General features: G+C 34.9%; 1 protein-coding gene across 1 annotated transcript; it reads left to right on the top strand.

Annotated features, from left to right (window-relative positions):
* Positions 1 to 2,279: 2,279 nt before the first annotated feature.
* Positions 2,280 to 3,673, top strand: LOC107848657 (putative calcium-binding protein CML19). Its single transcript, XM_016693432.2, has one exon. It carries the CDS (start codon positions 2,775 to 2,777, stop codon positions 3,351 to 3,353), a length of 579 nt encoding a protein of 192 aa, XP_016548918.1. The 5' UTR covers positions 2,280 to 2,774; the 3' UTR covers positions 3,354 to 3,673.
* Positions 3,674 to 21,564: the final 17,891 nt, after the last annotated feature.

The following is a 21,564-nucleotide window of genomic DNA, read 5'->3' as shown; positions in this document are numbered from 1 at the left end:
AGCTGCACCGACTGTCTCTTATAATATAATAGTATACTGACATTTTGCATAAATTCCCACAGTTTGAAATTTAATTATAGAAAATCCTAACATTTTGCATAATTATTAAAAATCTCGATTTTACTTTATTGAGATACATAATTAGCTCACGATACGTCCAAGAAGCTACATTTTTTTGTTGTAAAGATATATATAATTAGCTCCCAAAATATTTTTTTTTCAATTTTGAATCTGTCGAGATACATAATATGTTCAACGAAGATACATTTTTTCCTTGTTAAGATACATAATTAGCTCCCTATAATTTTTTTTCGATTTTGGGTTTTTCGAGATATATAATTATCTCCTCGATACATCCAACAAAGACCCATAATTAGTTAAAATTTTTGTAATTACTTTATAAGGGCGGAGATTTGTGTAAATATGATAAGTTAAAGTGTATGTTTATGTTATTTTTCCTAAAACAAATATATCAACCATGATTCATTCAATTTGACAATAATAATAATAATTTGGGTAATTGCTTAAAAATGACAATTTCTAGAAGGGATTATTAAACTCGTTTTTATCAAAGTTGGAGAAATATATATTTATGAGGCAAGCTAAGTGCCGGTAGATTAATATGTTCGAATAATTATATAGGTTTATAAGTGCATATTCTTTGACCAAATAATGCTTGATTAATTCTTGAGTGATTTTGATGTTATGTAATGGAATTATTATTATTATTATTTGATATTTTCAATAACATTGGAGCTTAATGGAAACTAAAGCACTAATTTTTGATTGTATATTCTATAGAAAAACAAAGCTAAGAACATTATTATACTTTTTGTTACAATTTCTTGTTTGTATATTCTATAGAAAAACAAAGCTAAGAACATTATTATACTTTTTGTTATATAGTAGAAGATATATATGTTAATAGTCAAAATTCTCCCATCTTACTTCACCCCTTAATTAGACCAAAAAGAAAGGTGGCAATGTAACAAACAAGAATAAAATATGCAATCGAATAATTTTTAAGTTTCTTATTAGAAGAAGAAAAAAGAAACAACTTTGTTCAAATCATGCCAACTCCAAATTTTTTAGAGTATCAATTAAAAAGTAATTAACAAGAAACACACCATAGGGAGAGATTACAAGTTTAAATAATGGTATTTTATATTTTAAACCCTCAATTTGCTATGACAATAGATTTCATGCCTACTACCAAATATTTTTTTATTTAAAAAGTAACAAGAAAAACCATAGCATCGAAAAGATTACAAAGTTTAAATAAGATAGTATTTTGTAGGGTACCTCGAACCTCTGAAACAGTCTTTGTTAGAAATGTAACATGCGGCTGCGTATAATAAATCCTTGTGATCGGATCCTTCCCCAAACCTTGCGCATAGCGAAAACTTAGTACACGGAGCTATTTTTTTTTTTTGTGACTAGACATAGTAGATATATAGTACACACCTGCGACAACAAATGTCATTTCACGTTAATTGTCTTCCTCCCAACCTACAATAATTTTATCGACGAATTCAAAATTTGAAGTTTATAAAATTTTCTACAATGAGACTTTAAATTAATATACAATAACACTAAATTTACAATAAAAAGTTTACAGCCAATTAAACAGTAACATGAAACACCAATGGATAGAAAAGATTACACCAACAATAATATACCCAGTGTTTTATAAAATAGTATTTTGTAAAGACCCTCAATTTGCTATGACAATAGATTTCACAGATATATAGTCTAATTCTCTTCCTTCCAACCTCCAACATGCTATGAAAATAGATTTAATAGATATATAGTCTAATTGTCTTCCTTCCACCTCCAATAATTTTATCATCGACGAATTCAGAATTTAAAGTTTATAAATATTTCTATAACAAGACTTTAAATTAATATACAGTAACACTAAGTTTACAGTAAAAAATTTATAGACAATTAGTACGTAAAGTTTCAGACAAAAACAACAGAATTAAGTGAAGTCGTGAACTCAATTCAGCTCCACTTCTGCCTCCGCCACCACTTCCCCACCCCCTCCCTTTGCCTAGATCATATATTATTAAAGCTTCTAAATGATGTTTTTTTAATTTATTTATCAAATACTTTAAAAAAAATCACGAAAAACATATTTCTTCGTACAAGATATCAAATACAAAGAAAAAAAAATTCATAAAAATATTTTGCTCCCTACAAAACATACCCTTTATTACAAGTGGAAATAATTATCGAAAAATCACATCAAATCAAACTAATTAGATTCTTCAATAAGAAATAATTTTTCAACAATGGCCTACTTAGCTCCACCACCCTATATACATTTATACACACATAAAACACGTCATATTTACATGGCCTATTTACATTGAAGATAAGACTACTATCTGAATTCACTATTTATATATAGTCCCACAAGCTCTGTCTCAATCATCAATTCATCATCATCTTTAATAATTTTAATAACGTGTTGGGCTTTTACTTTTCAAACTTATAAAAACTTGTTTACTTTATTTTTCTAGAAAACAAAATGCCGTACAACTAAATGTTGTATTTTTATTATTAGCACGAAGTTTCCATACATAGGTTTGCCCACGGTATTAACAATCATTAAACTATATACTATATCTCATATAAATATCCCATTCTTCTTCCGATAGCTAAATTCATCATCATACAAAAAGTTCGTTGTTGTTTCTACTTATTTAGTTGATTCTAACTTATTTGATATTGAGAAGTAATTGTTGTTTTTCTAAATATCAACGTGCAACATGTGTATGGCGTCAGTTTCTGTACCTGCTAGTACAAAAAACAAGTCCGTTTTCTCAAGATTACGGAATAAGTTTTCCCTAAAAAAGGCGACTACAACAACTACTATTAGTACTGCTGCTGACGCTCTTTCAGTGAGCAGTAGTACTAGTAATTATAACGGTGAACTAGAGAGGTTATTTACGTATTTTGATGAGAATGGAGATGGAAAGGTGTCACCAGAGGAGCTAAGGAGGTGCATGAAGGCGGCAGGAGGCACGCTGACGGAGGAGGAGGCTGAGATGGCAGTGAGGCTATCGGATTCCGATGGGGATGGGTTGTTAGGGTTGGAGGATTTTACAAAGTTGATGGAAGGTATGGAGGAAGAGAGGAATAAAGAGAGTGAGTTAATTGGAGCATTTGGAATGTATGAAGATATGGAAGGTAGTGGATACATTACTCCTAAGAGCTTGAAGAGGATGTTGAGTAGACTTGGTGAGTCAACTTCCATTGAAAATTGTAAAGCTATGATTAGTAGATTTGATATAAATGGAGATGGAGTTCTTAGCTTTGATGAGTTCAAAATTATGATGACAAATTAGAAGTTTAGAACAACTCTTTTAATCTTTATGTACATATATATGTAATTCTTTGGGCATGATCTTATTCCGTATTATTGAAAAATAATGCAGGATATGCATCCGTTATTACAATATATGTGTGCGCTTATAATAATTTTTGCCAAAGTTTATCTTTGTAGCGCTCTAACGAATATTGAAAGTATCATATTAGGGAAAGGTACAAGATTAATGTGAAGGTGAAAAAATTGATCATTGTGAAGTATATAGCAATGTTTGAAAAAAAAAGTTACTGAAGTGGATAATAATAGAAAGGATTTCTTATTTTTTTTTTTGAAGAAAAACACAGTAAGTTGTGGGTAAAAGGTTAGTAGGTAGCAATGCGTTGTTTTGTTATTAGTTTATACTAAAAGTTTTAGTACTGTTTCTGTAGTTTCTTGTCCTTTGATTGTTACACTGGTACTATCAGGTGTTTCTTATACTTTGACTATCGTATTATTTTGTTGTTGTTACTATGTGTTGTTTATTTTGTTACTATGTGCTACTCCTATTTCTTAATTCTACTTCCATTATTCTTTTTCTAGACTATTTTGGTCTGTTTTTCCCTTGATTCAAGGGTCCATTAGAAACTAACTTCTCTACATCTGAGCAGGGTGTAATGTTGATTTACGTCCTTTTTATCCCAGACCCGACTTTGTCGTGAGATTGTACTAGGTATATATCATTGTTACTATAAACTGTTGGATCTGACACACAACCATCGAGCGAGGGCAATGCCTGACTATAGCGAGTGACAGATAGGCAATACGCGATGAACGCTCATCATCACTGCACGGCCTAATGCAGGCCGCGCAATGAGAGCCTTAGAATTTTGAAGATGTCAACGTTCTAATGTTGACCTCCAATTAATCACATGATTCCAAGTCCATAGGAGTTGGCCTCTTATATATGAGTCAATTATAAATATATGACCCCATGTGATTTGCCTTATGTACAAATAATTTCACACAAACTGCAATTACTGTGAATATAATTACACCAATCTCAATAGAATTCACCTTTAATTATAGCGTATGATTGTGTTAATGTTGATTTCATTAATTGAAAATCAAGTTGCAAAATTAATTTACTTGCCATCGAGAGACGCAACATAGAGAAATATTGTGGGCTAGTCGAGTTTGAATTCACACATTTTTAGCGTGGTTTAATATTAGGGGAAAGGACATGGGCTGACCACTCTGAAAAAAAAGGGGCCCACAATTTGAAAATATGGACAACAGTAGCCAGTCGGCCAATTTATTTTCCTCTTTTCGCCATTGACCCAGTCGGTCACATGCAGTTTCTATATCCAATTGATACACTTTTATACCACATTGATACACTATTATACTACATTGATACACTTTTATACCATATTGATATAATTTTATACTAGATTGATACACTGTTATTCCACATTGATACAATATATATACCACATAAATACACCTTTTACAGAGAAAATTTGTGCAAGCATATATAGTAGCTATACCAAATTGATAAATACATATAGCACATTCATACTGTCACACCCCTTTTTTAACCTGAAAAGATTACTTTTTAAAGTTTGAAAGGGTTTTATACATGAAGATTTGTTTAAAAAAGGATTCATTTTATAATCAACTCAGAGTCGCCACTTGGCATAATCGGGTGTGCCAAGTCATCTGTGAAAATCTTTTTTCAAAATTGCTTTTGACTGCTTTTGACTCTTTTAAATTGATTTGCGAACAGAGATCTGGTTAAGGAATTCTGTTGGCCGATGGAAAGGTATTAGGCACCCCTCAATCTTGTGGTTCGACCACGATCGCTTGGTGGAGTATATCGGCTAATTTGACATTAAAAATCTATAAATCACACAAAACACATAAAAAAATCAATCAAACAGATGAAACAAAACAAATTCAAAATATAGTGTTCAGCAATTATACCGTCCAAAATTTAAAAAATGCGAAAAATAAATCCTATTCTAACCTACACTAATCCTAACTACGCTCCTGTGTTTTACCTGATGCCTCAGGCCTTAATCACGAACCTCGTTCAAAAACATGATACGTTGGGGCATTCCCCGGTGAATAAATACAACTTCCTTCGGGGCATTCCCCGGCCAAATAAGTATAATTGAACCAAATTTATAAAATAAAACCATTCAACAAACATTTTCAACATTCAACAATCCACAAAGTCTAAATTTGCCTACCCGAACCTACTATTTGCCTACACCACTCGACCTATCATGATTCTATCACGTTCAATATCATCAATGAATCCAAATTTACTTTTATCGAGATCAATCCTTTCCTGCATTCATTCTCAAAATAATTAATCAATTCTTTGACTATCAATCCTAGTTTCCACATTCAAATCCAACATCAACCAACACAAAACAAAGATTCAAACATGTCAAACAACAAATAATTCACATTCACGTAAAAATTAAAGGGAGAGAAGATAGAATTGGACCTCAATACCGCTTTCAAAATCAATGTATTATTTCGATTAAATACGCTAGAGTCCGCGCTGATGAACCTCAATAACAAATTATCAACTCGAATCAAATCCCAAAAAAGCAAACCCAGAAACACCCCTTTCGAATCAAAGATCCAAAACCGAATCAAATCTTGTTGGGTTCAATATGTATGAAAAAGGTGTGAATGAAAAATGGAGAGAAAAATAGTGGAAGAAAGGAGACACCAATTTAGAAGGTGTACTCCCAAAATTGGAAAGTTCACTAATTCTCCCACATTGGTGGGAGAAGGGAACAATGGAGTGTTTTTAATAGAAAGCACTTACTCCACATGCTAAGTGAGGCAAGAAATAAAAAATGCCTCACGCCGTTGTCGTCGCTCGCTCGGCTCGTCTTCGGCTTCGCCTTCGGATTTGGATTTGGAAAATGATCGATCGATGAGATCTATCTTTTTGGACAAAGTTTATTTCACGTAAATTTAATCCGAATGACGAAAGGAAAATGCACCAGTAATCCTCCATTTATACATGCATACAGATTTTAAAATAATATTTTCTGAAATGATGAACTGCTTTAAACTGATGCAATTGTTCAATGAAATGATATGTTTGTTCGTTATGTACTGTTTAGTGAACTAGTATGTCTGCTTGGAGAAGGACACATTCTTTGGGTAAACAGACATGAATCTCCAGAAACATCACACCATTTAAGTGAACCAATGCCACCTTTTCGAAGAGGCATCTCACAGGCTATATAAACCTGCTTTCATTCACAGGTTTTGATATGAATTTTTCTGCAATAAACTCTTTTCTTGTCTTTACAAATACTCTGTGTAATCAGTCAATCCGTTAAGTGAGTTCGACATTATTCCAACTGTTTGAGGTACCGCTACAGTTGGTCTGTTTGTCCATTTGATCTTGGGAGGAAAATTTTGCAACCTCGGGTGCAGTGAGGGGAATTATTTCCTTAAGGAAAGTCCGTGAATTCGGGCGATTTGGTCATTTCTGTTTCATCTTGATTTCTGAAAATAAATTACACATCTAAGAAAGATCACTTTGATCTTTTGTTGAGGGTATTTTTTGTACTTCATTGAGTACTTGTTTTAAACATGAACTAGTTGAAGTTGTTGTTCTGCATATACAGATTCTGCGTACCCGTAAAAGGAAATGACAATATTAAGGAAATAAACTTTCAGAATCTGTATAGCTTGTTTTTGGAGATTAAAGTTTTAACTTTCTACCCCGCCTGAACTTAACTAGTGATTTGAAGTCTTAAAAACTTCATCACAAGTTAAAGATCATTCGGTTGACAATTAAAAGTCATAAAAACTTCATTGTCAACTAGAAACAAGAAGAAAAGTTTAAAGTTGCTTAACTTTATAAGTAGTATTCTGAAAATACTAAGTATTTTTTTGTCTTGTGGTGACAGAAAAAATGACAAGCTATAGTCAAATGCAAGATGCGACAATGTCTGTGGGGGTAACTAATATTCCCACATCAAGTCGCACAAATGCTCCGCTTACAATGGCACCGGCGGAGAATCTCAAAAAATTTACGGGCATTGACTTTAAACGATGGCAGCAAAAGATGTTCTTTTACCTCACCACTTTGTGTCTGCAACGGTTCACTAGTGAAGACGCTCCTGAGGTGCCCGAGGAAACCTCGGACAAAGAGCGTTTCGTAATTGTAGAAGCTTGGAAACATTCAGACTTCCTTTACAGTAATTATATTCTGAGTGGTCTCCAAGACGACCTCTATAATGTCTACAGTGGAACTAAGACATCGAAGGAATTGTGGGGGACACTTGAACAAAAATATAAAACAGAGAATGCGGGAATTAAGAAATTCCTTATTGCACGGTTCCTGGACTTTAAAATAATAGATAGCAAATCGGTTGTCTCTCAAGTGCAAGAGTTGCAAGTCATCATACATGATCTCCGAGTAGAGCGTTTTCTTGTGAATGATGCATTTCAAGTAGCAGCGATAGTTGAGAAGATACCACCTTTGTGGAAAGACTTCAAAAACTACTTGAAGCATAAATGCAAGGAGATGATTGTCGAAGATCTTCTTATCCGACGATTGTCGAAGATCTTATTGTCCGACTGCGTATTGAAGAGGACAATAAAGCTGTCGAGAGAAAGTCAAAAGAGAATTCTACAATTAATGGAGCACATATTGTAGAAGATGACCAAAAAAATTCTAAGAAAAGAAAGAAAACTGAACAAGGAAGCAATCAACCCAAGAAGAAATTCAAGAAAAAATGCTTCAATTGTGGCAAGATTGGCCACAAGTCCACGAATTGTCGTGCCTCGAAGAAAGACAAGAAAAAGGATCAAGAAAATATGATTGAATCCAACAAAGAATGCGATGATTTGTGTGCTATGTTCTCAGAATACAACTTGATGGGTAATCCTCGTGAATGATGGATGGATTCTGGTGCCACCCGCCATGTATGTGCCAACAAAGAGTTGTTTTCATTATTTGCTCTGTCTCATGTAGAAGAAATGATCTATATGGCTAACTCCGCTACTTCTAAGGTGGAAGGAATAGGGAAAGTGTGCTTGAAAATGACTTCGGGCAAGGTCTTGACACTTAACAATGTATTGTATGTTCCAGAATTACGTAGGAACTTAATTTCTGTTTTCACTTCTAGATAAGAACGGATTCAAATATGTAACCGTTTCTGGAAAAATTATAATTAGCAAAGGAGAAATGTATGTAGGAAAAAGCTATCTCACCGAGGGCCTTTATAAGATGAATGTAATGACTGTTGAAATAAATAAAAGTTTAAATTCTTCTTATTTGCTTGAGTCTTATGATTTATGGCATGAACGTTTAGGCCATGTTAATTATAAAATATTACGAAAACTGATTAACTTAGAAGTTTTGCCAAACTTTGAGTGCAATAAATCAAAGTGTCAAACGTGTGTAGAATCAAAGTATGCAAAGCATCCTTATAAGCCCATTGAAAGGAATTCCAATCCTTTAGACTTAGTACACACTGACATTTGTGATATGAAGTCAACACCATGACGTGGTAGGAAAAAGTATTTCATAACTTTTATTGATGAATGCACTAGATATTGTTATGTCTATTTGCTAAATAGTAAGGATGAAGCAATAGATGCATTTATGCAATATAAAACTGAAGTTGAAAATCAGTTAGATAAAAAGATAAAAATGATAAGAAGTGATAGGAGCAGAGAATATGAATCTTCCTTCGCTGAAATATGTGTAGATAACGGAATCGTCCATCAAACTACGACCCCGTATTCACCTCAATGTAATGGAATTGCGGAAAGAAAAAACCGAACTTTGAAGAAAATGATGAATGCCTTGCTTATAAGTTCCGATTTACCACAAAACTTATGAGGGAAGGTTATCCTTATATCAAATCGTATACTCAACAGAGTTTCCTATAGTAAGACACAATCAATTCGTTATGAAAAATGAAAAGGAAGGAAACCCAACTTAAAATATTTCAAAGTGTGGGGGTGTCTAGCAAAGGTCCAAATTCCTATGCCTAAAAAGGTTAAGATAGGACCTAAGATGGTGGACTGTATGTTCATAGGATATGCTAAAAGTAGTAAAGCATGTTAATTTTTGGTTCATAAATTCGAACATCCGAATATTAATGAAAATACGATAATTGAATCAGACAATGCTGAATTCTTTGAAAACATTTACCCGTATAAAATTAGAAATGAAAAGTCTAGTGAATGATATAAAAGACCTCAAGATGAACCAAGTGAGAATGTACATAATGAAGAAAATCCAAGACGTAGTATACGTCAAAGAACGTCTACTTTATTTGGATCGAATTTTGTAACATTTCTCTTAAAAAACGAGCCTCAAACATTTAGGAAAGCGATGACATCTTCGAACTCATCCATTTAAAAAGTGGCAGTCAATAGTGAGATTGATTTGATGTTAAGAAACCATACATGGGAATTGGTTGATCTTCCTCCCAAAAATAAACTTTTAGGTTCTAAATGGATTTTCAAAAGAAAGATGAAAGCGGATGACACTATTGACAAATACAAGGCAAGCCTTGTAGTAAAGGGCTTCAAACAAAAAAAAGGCCTTGATTACTTTAATACATACTCGCCAGTAACAAGTATAACATCGATTCAAATGTTAATTGCCTTAGCGGCGGTATATGATCTTCAAATCCATCAAATGGATGTGAAAACTGCTTTCCTAAATGGATAATTGGAGGAAGAAATATACATGGAATAGTCTGAGGATTTTGTGGTTCCAGAAAAGAAAAACAAGGTGTGCAAACTTATCAAGTCATTATATGGACTAAAACAAGCACCAAAAAATGGAATGCGAAGTTTGACCAAACCATGTTGGCAAACGGATTCAAAATAAATGAATGTAATAAATGTGTTTATATTAAAGACACTCCAAATCACCAAGTCATTATATGTTTATATGTGGATGATATGTTGATCATCAGTAGAGACATTTCTAACATAAATGCAACAAAATGAATACTCGAGAGCAAGTTTGATATGAAAGACCTTGAAGTTGCAGATGTAATCTTAGGTATAAGAATCTATCGAACTCCACAAAGGTTGGCATTGTCACAGTCTCATTATATCGAAAAGGTAGTTGACAAGTTCGAGTATATGGAATTCGGTATTTCCAAGACTCCATTGGATGCAAGCTTTGCACTTTGAAAGAATGAAGGTGAAAGTGACTCGCAATTGGAGTACGCAAGAGTATTGGGATGTTTAATGTATATAATGAACTGTACACAACCATACATAGCGGTGGATAAAGCCGGTGAAGAAGCAGAATGGATCCAGAATTTCTTAGAAGATATTTCTTATTGGCCCAAGCCAGTGGCACCAGTATGTATACACTGTAATAGCCAAGCGACAATAGGTAGGGCAGGGAGCATGATGTACAACGGTAAATCTCGTTACATACGATGGAGACATAATACCGTTAAGGAACTTCTCTCTAGTAGAATTATCACTGTTGACTATGTAAAGTCAAAGGATAATGTGTCAGATCCACTTACAAAAGGCCTATCTAGAGAAGGAGGGGAAAGGACATCCAAGGGAATGGGTTTAAGGCCTAGTACAAGTCAACATGACAGTGACTCTACCTAGCAGACTGGAGATCCTAAGAGCTAGGTTCAATGAGATCAAATAAAGTTGTGTCTGATAGGTTCAACATTGTTAATTACCCAACCCATTTTCATGATGTAGATAATGTATAGTAATTAAGGATAAGACTTAAAATGAAAAGTCTTTTAATGATTATCTAAATTTGGCAGATTTGAACAAATAGTTTAATCTATAGGATTGAACGTTTAGAAATCACCTATGTGAGGGCGAAGTGAAAGCCGCTTCAAAGAGAATGTTAGTAAAGGCCTATTCTCTAAGCTCTCATGAAACCGGACGTGTTCATGGTTGAGAAAAACAAAATCGTGAGAACCATAAACGGTAAAAGGCTGGTTGTGTGACATGTATTGTCTAGGTGTACATTAAAGCTCGACGGTTCAAAGATATCAAACATACCGATTGACCGAGTGCATTCGATACATGTTCACTATGGAAAGTTCAAAGGGAAACCCACTTATCTAGATACAGTCAGTCTTTGCTTGATGATCACATACTTGTCCATAATTTTTTTATGAAAAATAGCCATTCCCCATTCATGTGGGGGATTGTTGGGTTCAATATGTATGAAAAGGTATGAATGGAAAATGGAGAGAAAAATGGTGGAAGAAAGGAGACACTAATTTTGAAGGTGTACTCCCAAAATTGAAAAGTTCACTAATTCTCCTATATTGGTGGGAGAAGGGAACTATGGAGTGTTTTTAATAGAAGCACTTACTCCACATGCTAAGTGAGGCAAGAAATAAGAAATGTCTCGTGCCATCGTTGTCGCTCGCTCGGCTCGGCTTTGGATTTGAATTTGGCAAATGATCGATCGATGAGATCTATCTTTTTGGACAAAGTTTATTTCACATAAAAATGCACCAGTAATCCTCTATTTATACGTGTATACAGATTTTAAAATAGTATTTTTTGAAATGATACACTGCTTCAAACTGATGCAACTGTTTAATGAAATGATATGTCTGTTCAACGAACTGATGTATTGTTTCGTGAACTGGTATGTTTGTTTGGAGAAGGACACGTTCTTTGGGTAAACAAACATGAATTTCCAGAAACATCACACCATTTAAGTGAACCAATGCCACCTTTTTGAAGAGGCATCTCACAGGCTATATAAACCTGCTTTCATTCACAGGTTTTGATATGAATTTTTCTGCAATAAACTCTCTTTTTGTCTTTGCAAATACTCTGTGTGATCAGTCAATCCGTTAAGTGAGTTCGACGATATTCCGACTGTTTGAGGTACCGCTACAGTTGGTCTGTTTGGGCATTTTATCCTGGGAGAAAAATTTTGCAACCCCGGGTACGGTGAGGGGAATTATTTCCTTAAGGAAAGTTCGTGAATTTGGGCGACTTGGACATTTCTGTTTCATCTTGATTTCTGAAAATAAAATACACTTCTAAGAAAGATCACTTTGATCTTGTGTTGAGGGTATTTTTTGTACTTCATTGAGTTCTATTTTAAACTTGAACTAGTTGAAGTTGTTGTTTTGCATATACAGATTCTGCATACCAGTAGAAGGAAATAACAAATCTCACCAATGAAACAGAAACTTTTGATTTTTAACTCATAATGATGTTGATGTCGATAGGTGACGGGTGAGTTCCATCGAAAAGTAAAAAGAAAGGGTGGGGACTTTTGGACTTGGACTGTTATGGCTTCGACGGAGCTTCGGTGAGCTCCGACAGTAACAGAAAGACAACGGGGATGCCAGGTTGGGATGCGGGCTTTAGTGACTGTGGGTGAAACAAGTGATTTTAGTGGTTTAAGGAATTGGGATGGTGAGGATGGTGTTGTTTTAAAGTCACAGCCGGCGGTGGGTCAATCCCTGGAACTGTGAAAGATGACGAGCCTGTTGTTCTCTCTCTATATCCTCTTTTTTCTCACTTCTCTTGATTCTCTCTCCCTTTCTTGATTTCACCTTACTTCCACACTCTGATTCTCTCTTCTCTCCTTTTTATGTGCATGAGTGTGTGTAATTCTTGCGTCTGTGAGTGTTGTTATGTATTAATGGAGGGTCCATGATCTGGTTGTGAATCAGAAAAAAACGGTGGTGTGGGTCTGCTAATGGTGTGGTGCCCGTTTCTTTATGTATATGATATAGAGAAGAAGATCCCTCATCCCGTGAGGTGTATTCTGTATATGAGAATGTGATGAATATAAAAATGGGAATCATCTAATGGAAATTTTTGTGGGTCTCTTTTTTTTTACGTTTTTGCTTACTGTGGGTGTCTTTTCTATTTTGGTGTATTTAGTTAAAAGGAACAAAAAACATGGAGGGGAGGGGGGGGATGCCTAGGGGTGAGGTGAGGTAGTGATACAAGATAAAACACACAAGGAAATCAAGAGATCTACAAAACAGTAACACTAGAGAATCAAAGGCCCCACTCGTTTTTTCTATGTTTTCAAGACAACAACCACAATATTCAACAAGATAAATAGAGAATGCAAGATTACAATAAATATACTGAATCGAAAGAGCCCCACATGGCTTTGCTATATCAACACATAAGCAACAAGATTACAACAACAAGAAAGTCACGGGTACATTAACAACAAAAAAGTAAACAATAGATACATCAAGATACAAGATAAATAGTTAGACCAAATGAAGGGACAATCTTAAGAACCCAAGAATTGTTACACTCTTGGACCCTTAACACTACCCACGACACAAAACTAACTCTACGTTGACACAAGAGGGCCTTTACCTCCTCTAAACATCAACGTTTCAAGCCAATATGCAAACACAAGTGAATCTTCACTTGTCTAGCCCTAGCTTCGGTTGGGGCTTCTAAAGAGAGAGGCTAAAATATTACAATGTTTCAAGTCTTAACAATGATCAACCAAGTCTCAAAAACCCTAAGTTGGTCTATTTATATTACAACACAAAATAAGACATAAATGACAAAAGTGCTCTTTTAATTAAAATGCTCCAATGGGCTGCCCATGGAGTGCATACATAGGGTGGTTTTGGACTTCATTAACACTTAAGTTTGGGAATTCTCTCGGTTGTCTTTGACATGCTCAAAATATGTCCATCTACGAGGTTGTACTCGTATCATCCTCTCCACCTTGAAAAAAGTTTGACCTCAAACTCACAACTTCATCAACCTCACGGCTCCCCCATAGAATCACCTCCTCATTTTCTGTCCCGAAGCTTGGAGTCTTAGACAAGGAATCCTTGAGTTCATCAAGCATATTTTTGTTAAAAAGTTGCTTGGCATCTCCCCTGGGAAGTATAAGATCATGTACCTGCACACAAGCAAAGACGGTACTAGGAAAAATGCTAGTACCTATGTTAGTGAGAAGTACAGGATTCCCAAGGGTAAGTCCCAAAAGTGAGGACCCCTTGTCTCTTTTTTCTTTGATTCCCTCTCCTTCTCCTCTACTCACATTATCAGTCCTTTTCTTTCTCTCCTTTTTTCTCTTTTCTTCGAACTCTCTAAGTTGTTGACTAACTTTGGCCACTTGTATCGGTGAGAGATAGTGGAGTGTATACCTTCGGCCATGGTGCTCCAAAGTGTAGCTATTAGATCGTACATCATGCATGGTAGATTTTTCATATTTCCATGGTCTTCCCAACAATAGGTGGCACGCTTGCATAGGAATAACATCACATAAAACCTCATCAAAGTAGTTGCCTACCTTGCACCGTATCACTACTTGTCGGTTTACCTTTAACTCCCCGCACTCATTTAACCATCGAAGGTTGTAGGGGATGGAATGGCGGATAGTGGGAAGCCTCAAAACATCAACCAAGGTACTACTAGCAATATTGATACAACTACCTCCATCAATAAGCATAGAACACATAACCCCCTTAATAAGGCATTTGGTGTAAAAAAGGTTTTCCCTTTGACTGGGATCACCCAAAACCTTACTAATCATAGCCTTTCTCACTACAAAACATGGCACTTCAATATCACTTTCACACAGTGAAGCATCCTTCTCCTCCCCTTCCTTTAATTTCTTGGGTTCTATCCTCTCTCCACCTTGAGATTGACCATCAATCTCTTTCAGTTCAAGTCCCACCTCTTCCCTAAGAAAATATAATTTTCCTTCCCTTAAGATCACATTTCTCCTATTTGGACACTCACTAGCCTTGTGTCCCCAACCTTGGTATTTAAAATATTAAAAACCCTTAGAATTGGGAAAGGAATACGGTTTACTTTCATTTCTCGAAGGGTACCTTTGAGGTGTCTTATTTTCAGCTTGGTAAGCCTTGGCCTCGGGTTACTCTACTTTGGAAGAATCATTTTTGTCATGGTACCAACCCGAGGATGATTGGACTTTGAACTTGGACCCCGATTTCTCCCGCAACTCTCTTTTAATTTCCAATGCGTCTTGGAAGATGGCATCAAGGATGTCGAAATTGTGAATTGTCAAACATGAAAAAATATGTCTATTCAACCTTACCTTGAATCGGATGATTTTGTGACTCACTTGTTCCCCTCTATGATCAAGTTTCAAGATGAGTTGTTGGAACTCATCGTAGTAAGCCACGACACTTTTGTTTCCTTGACTTAAGTTATACAACTTGGTAAGGAGCTCTTGATAATATCTTTCGGGTAGGTACCTTAGTCGAAACCAATGAGGGGTCTGCCCTTCTACCAAAATGTTTCCAAAAAGCTTAACATACTCCTACCATGTAGTAGCATAACCCTCAAAGTGAGCAATCGCGTAGCAACTCTTCTTCTCCTCAGTAAGATCATTGACTTGGAAGATCCTCTTACATGTGGATTCCCATGTAATAAAATCTTTAGGATCACTCTCACCCTTGGATATTGGAAGCCCTATTTTGATGGTATTTAGTCCTACTTCATGGTTTTGGTTCCCTTGTTGGTTCCAATGACCAACTCTTCCTTCTCGACCATGAACCTCCCTTGGATCAACATGTCTACCCCGTACCTCTTCCCCCCTCATGTAACCATCATCAAAAGGTCCGTACCTCTCATGTTGGATAGGTATATTTGGGTTAAGTGGAGCTTGTACTGGCGGGTTTGGATTTGGTGGATAATAAGGTCTTTGGCCAAGTGGAGTTTGGTTTGAAGGACTCGGGTTGTGGGGTAGAATTTGGGTTCCAAGCCCTTCTTGTTGGACTTGGTGAAGTAGTGGTTGATTGGCCTCTCATGGTCTCGGGTGTGGGAGTGTAGTGGAGTTCGGTTTATGACATTGGATGGTTGTCTTGGTGGATGGAACATTTGGTGCAAGGCCTCATGAGTACTGGTTGGGGAAATGTTTTGAGGGGTAGATGGTCGACTCCTTTGACTTTCCACGCACTCTAATCTTCCACTAATTGATGCCACATCCATATCTAGTTTCTCAAGACCCATATTCAACCTAGACACATCTCGAGACATAGTTTCAAGGCGAGCCAAAAAGAAATTGATGGCATTACTATCCATTGTTTGAGCATTTGAAGCCTCGGGTTCCATTGTGATGGTATCGGGATTACTCCTTAAAGTTATGGTCAAACAAGTCACCAAATCAGTCCACTATGTCACACACTACAATACATCACAAAACCTACAAAACAAACACACGTTAGTTCAAACAACCTCACTATTCTTTCACTCACATTGTGGCCTCACACTTGATGTCACAAATGTTTGCAAGTCGGCTTGTAGTTGTGGTGAGTTGAAGAGTAAGTCTACTCCTTAGTCGGAATAGATTCTTTGTTGGACGACTAAAGTAAGTGATGATCGAACTTGAACCAAGAAGCGCTACGATTATAAAAACAACAAAAGCACAAAAGAAACATAGACACGAACAATGAATTCAAAGGACTAAATGACAATCTAGTAGGAATTTACTAGTTTGTTAATTAGTTCTAGGATGAACTAATGAAACCAAGAATCAACAATTAGAAACTAGAAAAATCCAAATTTGAGCTTAATTATTGACGTGAACAGTAGCAAGTGGTGACGTGAAAGCATGGAATTTGTCTCGAGCCCACACAACTTAGTCACAAATTTGAAATTTTCAACCTTCACACAATTTAGAATGAAAGACAATTAGTTTGTGTGTGTGTGTGTTGGGGGGGGGGGGGGTTATAGGTCTTGAGTCTTTTAAGTTATTCTCAAAAAGATGATCTTGACTTGTACTAGTTCCACCAACAAGGCTCCTTGATTTAGGGATAGTAGTTGAAAAAGTGGATGTCAAGTCTAGGAAGTGACGATTCAAGTCTTCTCACAAACAACTTTACAACTTTTATCTTCATCCCTTCGGATTCTATTTGCACTTTTTGTTGGCTATATTGTAAGACTAGGTGAAGAACAAGATGAACATACAACAACAACTTCAATAACACTACCACCACCAACAATGTTCCACTCCAAGTCTACAACAACATCACCATTCGGCTAATCTTGCAAGTTCACAACAACAATGTCATCTTTTAAGCTCAACCTTTAGATTTAGACACTTGTAGTGTTGGTGGGGAAGAACCCAACACTTGAAACACTCTAAACAAACAAAATGACTACCAAATCTAGACACACAAACACCAATCTCGTCCAAGACAACATCACAACACAAATTTCTCGACCAAGAACAAGATGGACAGATTTCTCTTTTTTTTATGGAATTTTCAGATTTCAATAATTTTTTTTTCTTAGCAAGAAAGCCCAAGATTGGTATTGTAAGAACAAAATCAAAGATGGATCTGATACCAAAAGATACAATATCAAACACAAACAAGGAAATCAAGAGATCTACAAGACAATAACACTAGAGAATCAAAGGCCCCACTCGACTTTTCTATGTTTTCAAGACAACAACCACAATATTCAGCAAGATAAATAGAGAACACAAGATTACAATGACTATAGTGAATCGAAAGAGCCCCACACGGCTTCACTATATCAACACAAAAACAACAAAATTACAGCAAGAAGGAAGTCACAAGTACATTAACTACAAAAAAGGAACCAACAGATACATCAAGATACAAGATAAATAGTTAGACCAAATGAAGGGACAATCTTAAGAACCAAAGAATTGTTACACTCTTGGACCCTTAACACTACCCACGACACAAACCTAACTCTACGTTGACACAAAAGGGCCTTTACCTCCTCTAAACACCAACGTTTTAAGCCAATATGCAAAGACAAGTGAATCTTTACTTGTCTAGCCCTAGTTTCGGTTGGGGCTTCTAAAGAGAGAGGCTAAAATTTTACAATGTTTCAAGTTTTGACAATGATCAACCAAGTCTCAAAAATTCTAAGTTGGTCTATTTATATTACAACACAAAATAAGACATAAATGACAAAAGTGCCCTTTTAATTAAAATGCTCCAATGGGCTGCTCGTGGAGTGCATACATAGGGTGGTTTTGGACTTCATTAACACTTAAGTTCGGGCCTTCTCTCGGTTGTCTTTGACATGCTCAAAATTTGTCTATCTACGAGGTTGTACTCGTATCAGGTAGGGGTGGGTTGGTTGAGATGGAGTTTGTTAGGATAACAAAATATTGGGGATTTAATTTGTTAGGAATTTATTGAAATTTTGTTATTTTTGTAGGGTATAATTACATGGGTGAGAGTGTATGATAACAAGAGGTAAAAAATGGATAAATTGGATTTTGGGAGGGACAAAATTAGGTGTCTCTGCAGATACACCTTTTCAAATGGATAGAGAGAAATTTGTGTACATATAGCACATTCATACAACTCCATATTTTCAAATCAAAGGGGGAGTTGAGAGAAAGAAAATTCAAGAGAGATCGAAAGTGAGGGAAGAGGAGAGAAAACATACAAGATAATTTTTCGGTGAAATTGTCGTTGGAATTGCCACTAGAAAGCTACATCAATCGCTGCTTGTTACTGGTACGATGAAATCATCGTCGAAAGTCCGTAAAAAACGTCAACTAGCCACCACCCCCATCGAAAAATGAACCCAGCAGGAAACCATCAAAAATCGACCAAATGGCTAGGAATGAAATTTTGAAATTTCTTGTCCATTTTATGTCTTTTTTTTAGCCGAGTGGTTATTTTCGTCCTTTTTCCTTAATATTATCCATTTATGAGTAAATTTTAACATTTTTTTCGAAAAGATCTTGAACCATTAAGATTATTTCTATATATTTTGTTTTTTTCATTTCAAATATCAATATAAAACTTCTGATCATGTAACCAATAATGTGCCTTGAACTGAAGTTCCCGATCACCAAGAGTCATAGGCATATCAGAAGATTTGCTTGTATGAGCGCGATTCCAAACTATCAAAAAGTAGCACATCAAGCCTACACCATCGCTTTGCTATCTTTATACTTTTTTTGACGAACCATTAGCTCTGATATCAATTATCGACTAATTATTTATTCCAAATACACGCACTCTTTGATAGCTATTTTAAAATATATGTGGGCTCTACCTTGTCCACTTGACCAATTTGTAACCAAGTATGTATTTACTTGGAGACCAAATTGAAACGTTACTTTTTCCCCAAGTAAAATACTTTACACTTTTCTTAATTACAAGTTTTACCAACTTGGAAATGGCTATAAATAGCCAATGTCATTTTCCTTTTTTGAACACACACCAAAAAACTATATCTCTTTATCATAAAAAAAAAAGGTCATCTACTGTTGTAGTCTTCTTGACATATCAAGTTAAGAGGGCAAGGCTCCTAGCAATGGGGGAAGGTGAGTGGGTAAGCCAGCTCCTTTCACTTGACTGGTTAGTTAGGAGTGATTTTTTTCTACGATATTTGAGATCTTTGTCTCGCAGAGGGTGAAATGAGATCTTCTATCTAATTCTTGTTTTACTTTAATTTTTTTTAATTTATTTAAATAATTTTATTATTTATTTATAAGTTAAAACTTGTTAGTTTGTAATTAATTTTGTTGATTCCTGTATCCTCTGATTAATTAGGGAAATGCTTGTTTAATCCTAGAGAAAAATTTTACATTGCGGAAATAGTTTCTTAGGACAATGCTTAGCACGACTCAAATATTTTATATATTAATAAAATATCGTAATAATAATATTTATCTATATTTCAATATTGTTATATTATTATTATTATTATTATTATTATTATTATTATTATTACCGTTGTTATTCTTATTATTGTAACTTGTTAATATTATTATATAATAAATATTATTATTGTTGCAGTTTATTTATTTTTCACAATTGATGGTGAAATTTATTGTTGTTTTCCCAACACTTAGCATAACATAGCTTCGCAGCTAGGAATTGGAAGCTTCGCAGTATGTTTATCGTTGGCACTCCAACAGTTGCAAGGTGCAAAGCGAGGAGGAAATAGCAGCTCAAAATGCCTACATCAAGGTGATACTGATTACCGATAATCAAGTGTATTCTTTAATTTGGTCTTATCACATAATCGGGGCCTGGTGATTTAATGATGTGTTCTATTTAGACGTTCTGATCTTTCTCAGTCTCATCTTTACTTTGAATATCATTGCCTATCTTGTCTATTAGTTTTGATTCATTCGTTCTTTCTATTGCATGGTCATCAAATATATATCGATGAGGGTATTTATCAATTACTCCTTCTGTCCTGTGAGACATTTTCATTTTTAGTCTGTCCAATTATATCTTTCTCTACTTTGAAACAATTTGGAATTAACATCTGAGTTTTACCCTTAGTGACAGTTGTGTGGACCGTTAGTGACATCCATATTGGACCTGCTTGATATAAATGCTTATTTTTCACTAAGACATTGAAAATGAAAAGATATGTGAAATTTCACCATCCCTCATTTAATGATTGTTAGAAATTTCTCTATTTTCACTAAGGGTGTTTTTGCTTCTTACATGTTATGTGCTCTCCTGGAATCAAGCATCCTTATTTTACTCTTTCTGCAATTGCTTGTAATTTGTTTTGCTAATAATAAGTTCAACATGGAGAAAAGGTATTTTAATGTAATTTTATGAAGTTAGTGATCTATTTGATTTTCTCTCGTTCTTTTCTCGAAGTTAATCATCAATTGGGACAATGTTGTACATGGACACCAAATAGAGACCATGATGGTAATATTTTTGACAAGAGTTGCTGGAGTTATCTTGACTTTGTGTTGGTTTATATGCATTTTATTATTAAATTAACGGAAAAGGCTCAAAAATATTCCTCGTTAGATTTTTGACAAAAAAATACTCCTCAGTTAAATATTTGGCTAAAAAATATCCCTTCCTCTAACGGAATTCAGAAAAGGATCAAAAATACCTCTGAACTATTTGAAATGGATCAAAAATACCCCTCATTAGTTTTTTGGCTAAAAGTACCCCTCTGTTAAATATTTGTATCAAAAATACCCCTCCCCTTAACAAAATTCCACCAAGAAAGGAAAGCAATTTTATTGATTTGAAAAAAAAAATGATCAGTAAAATTAAAAATTTCAAAAAATATTTAAATAAAATAAATCAGTATTTTTACTGGATTTAGTTTAACGTTTTTGAAATATCTCGACATTGGAAAGGTACTAAATAAATTTTGTTAAAGAAGTACAAATTATTCAATTTTTTTCATTATATGATGAACTTTTCACTTAGATTATTTAAGAAAATTATATCCATATTTTTCTAATGATTAAAATATATTAAATGTCATTTACTTTTCTGAAA

The sequence above is a fragment of the Capsicum annuum genome, chromosome 11, assembly GCF_002878395.1.
Source record: "Capsicum annuum cultivar UCD-10X-F1 chromosome 11, UCD10Xv1.1, whole genome shotgun sequence".
Classification (NCBI taxonomy): Eukaryota; Viridiplantae; Streptophyta; class Magnoliopsida; order Solanales; family Solanaceae; genus Capsicum; species Capsicum annuum.
The sequence above is the reverse complement of the archived record's forward strand: the minus strand, read 5'-3'. Positions and strand labels throughout refer to the sequence as shown.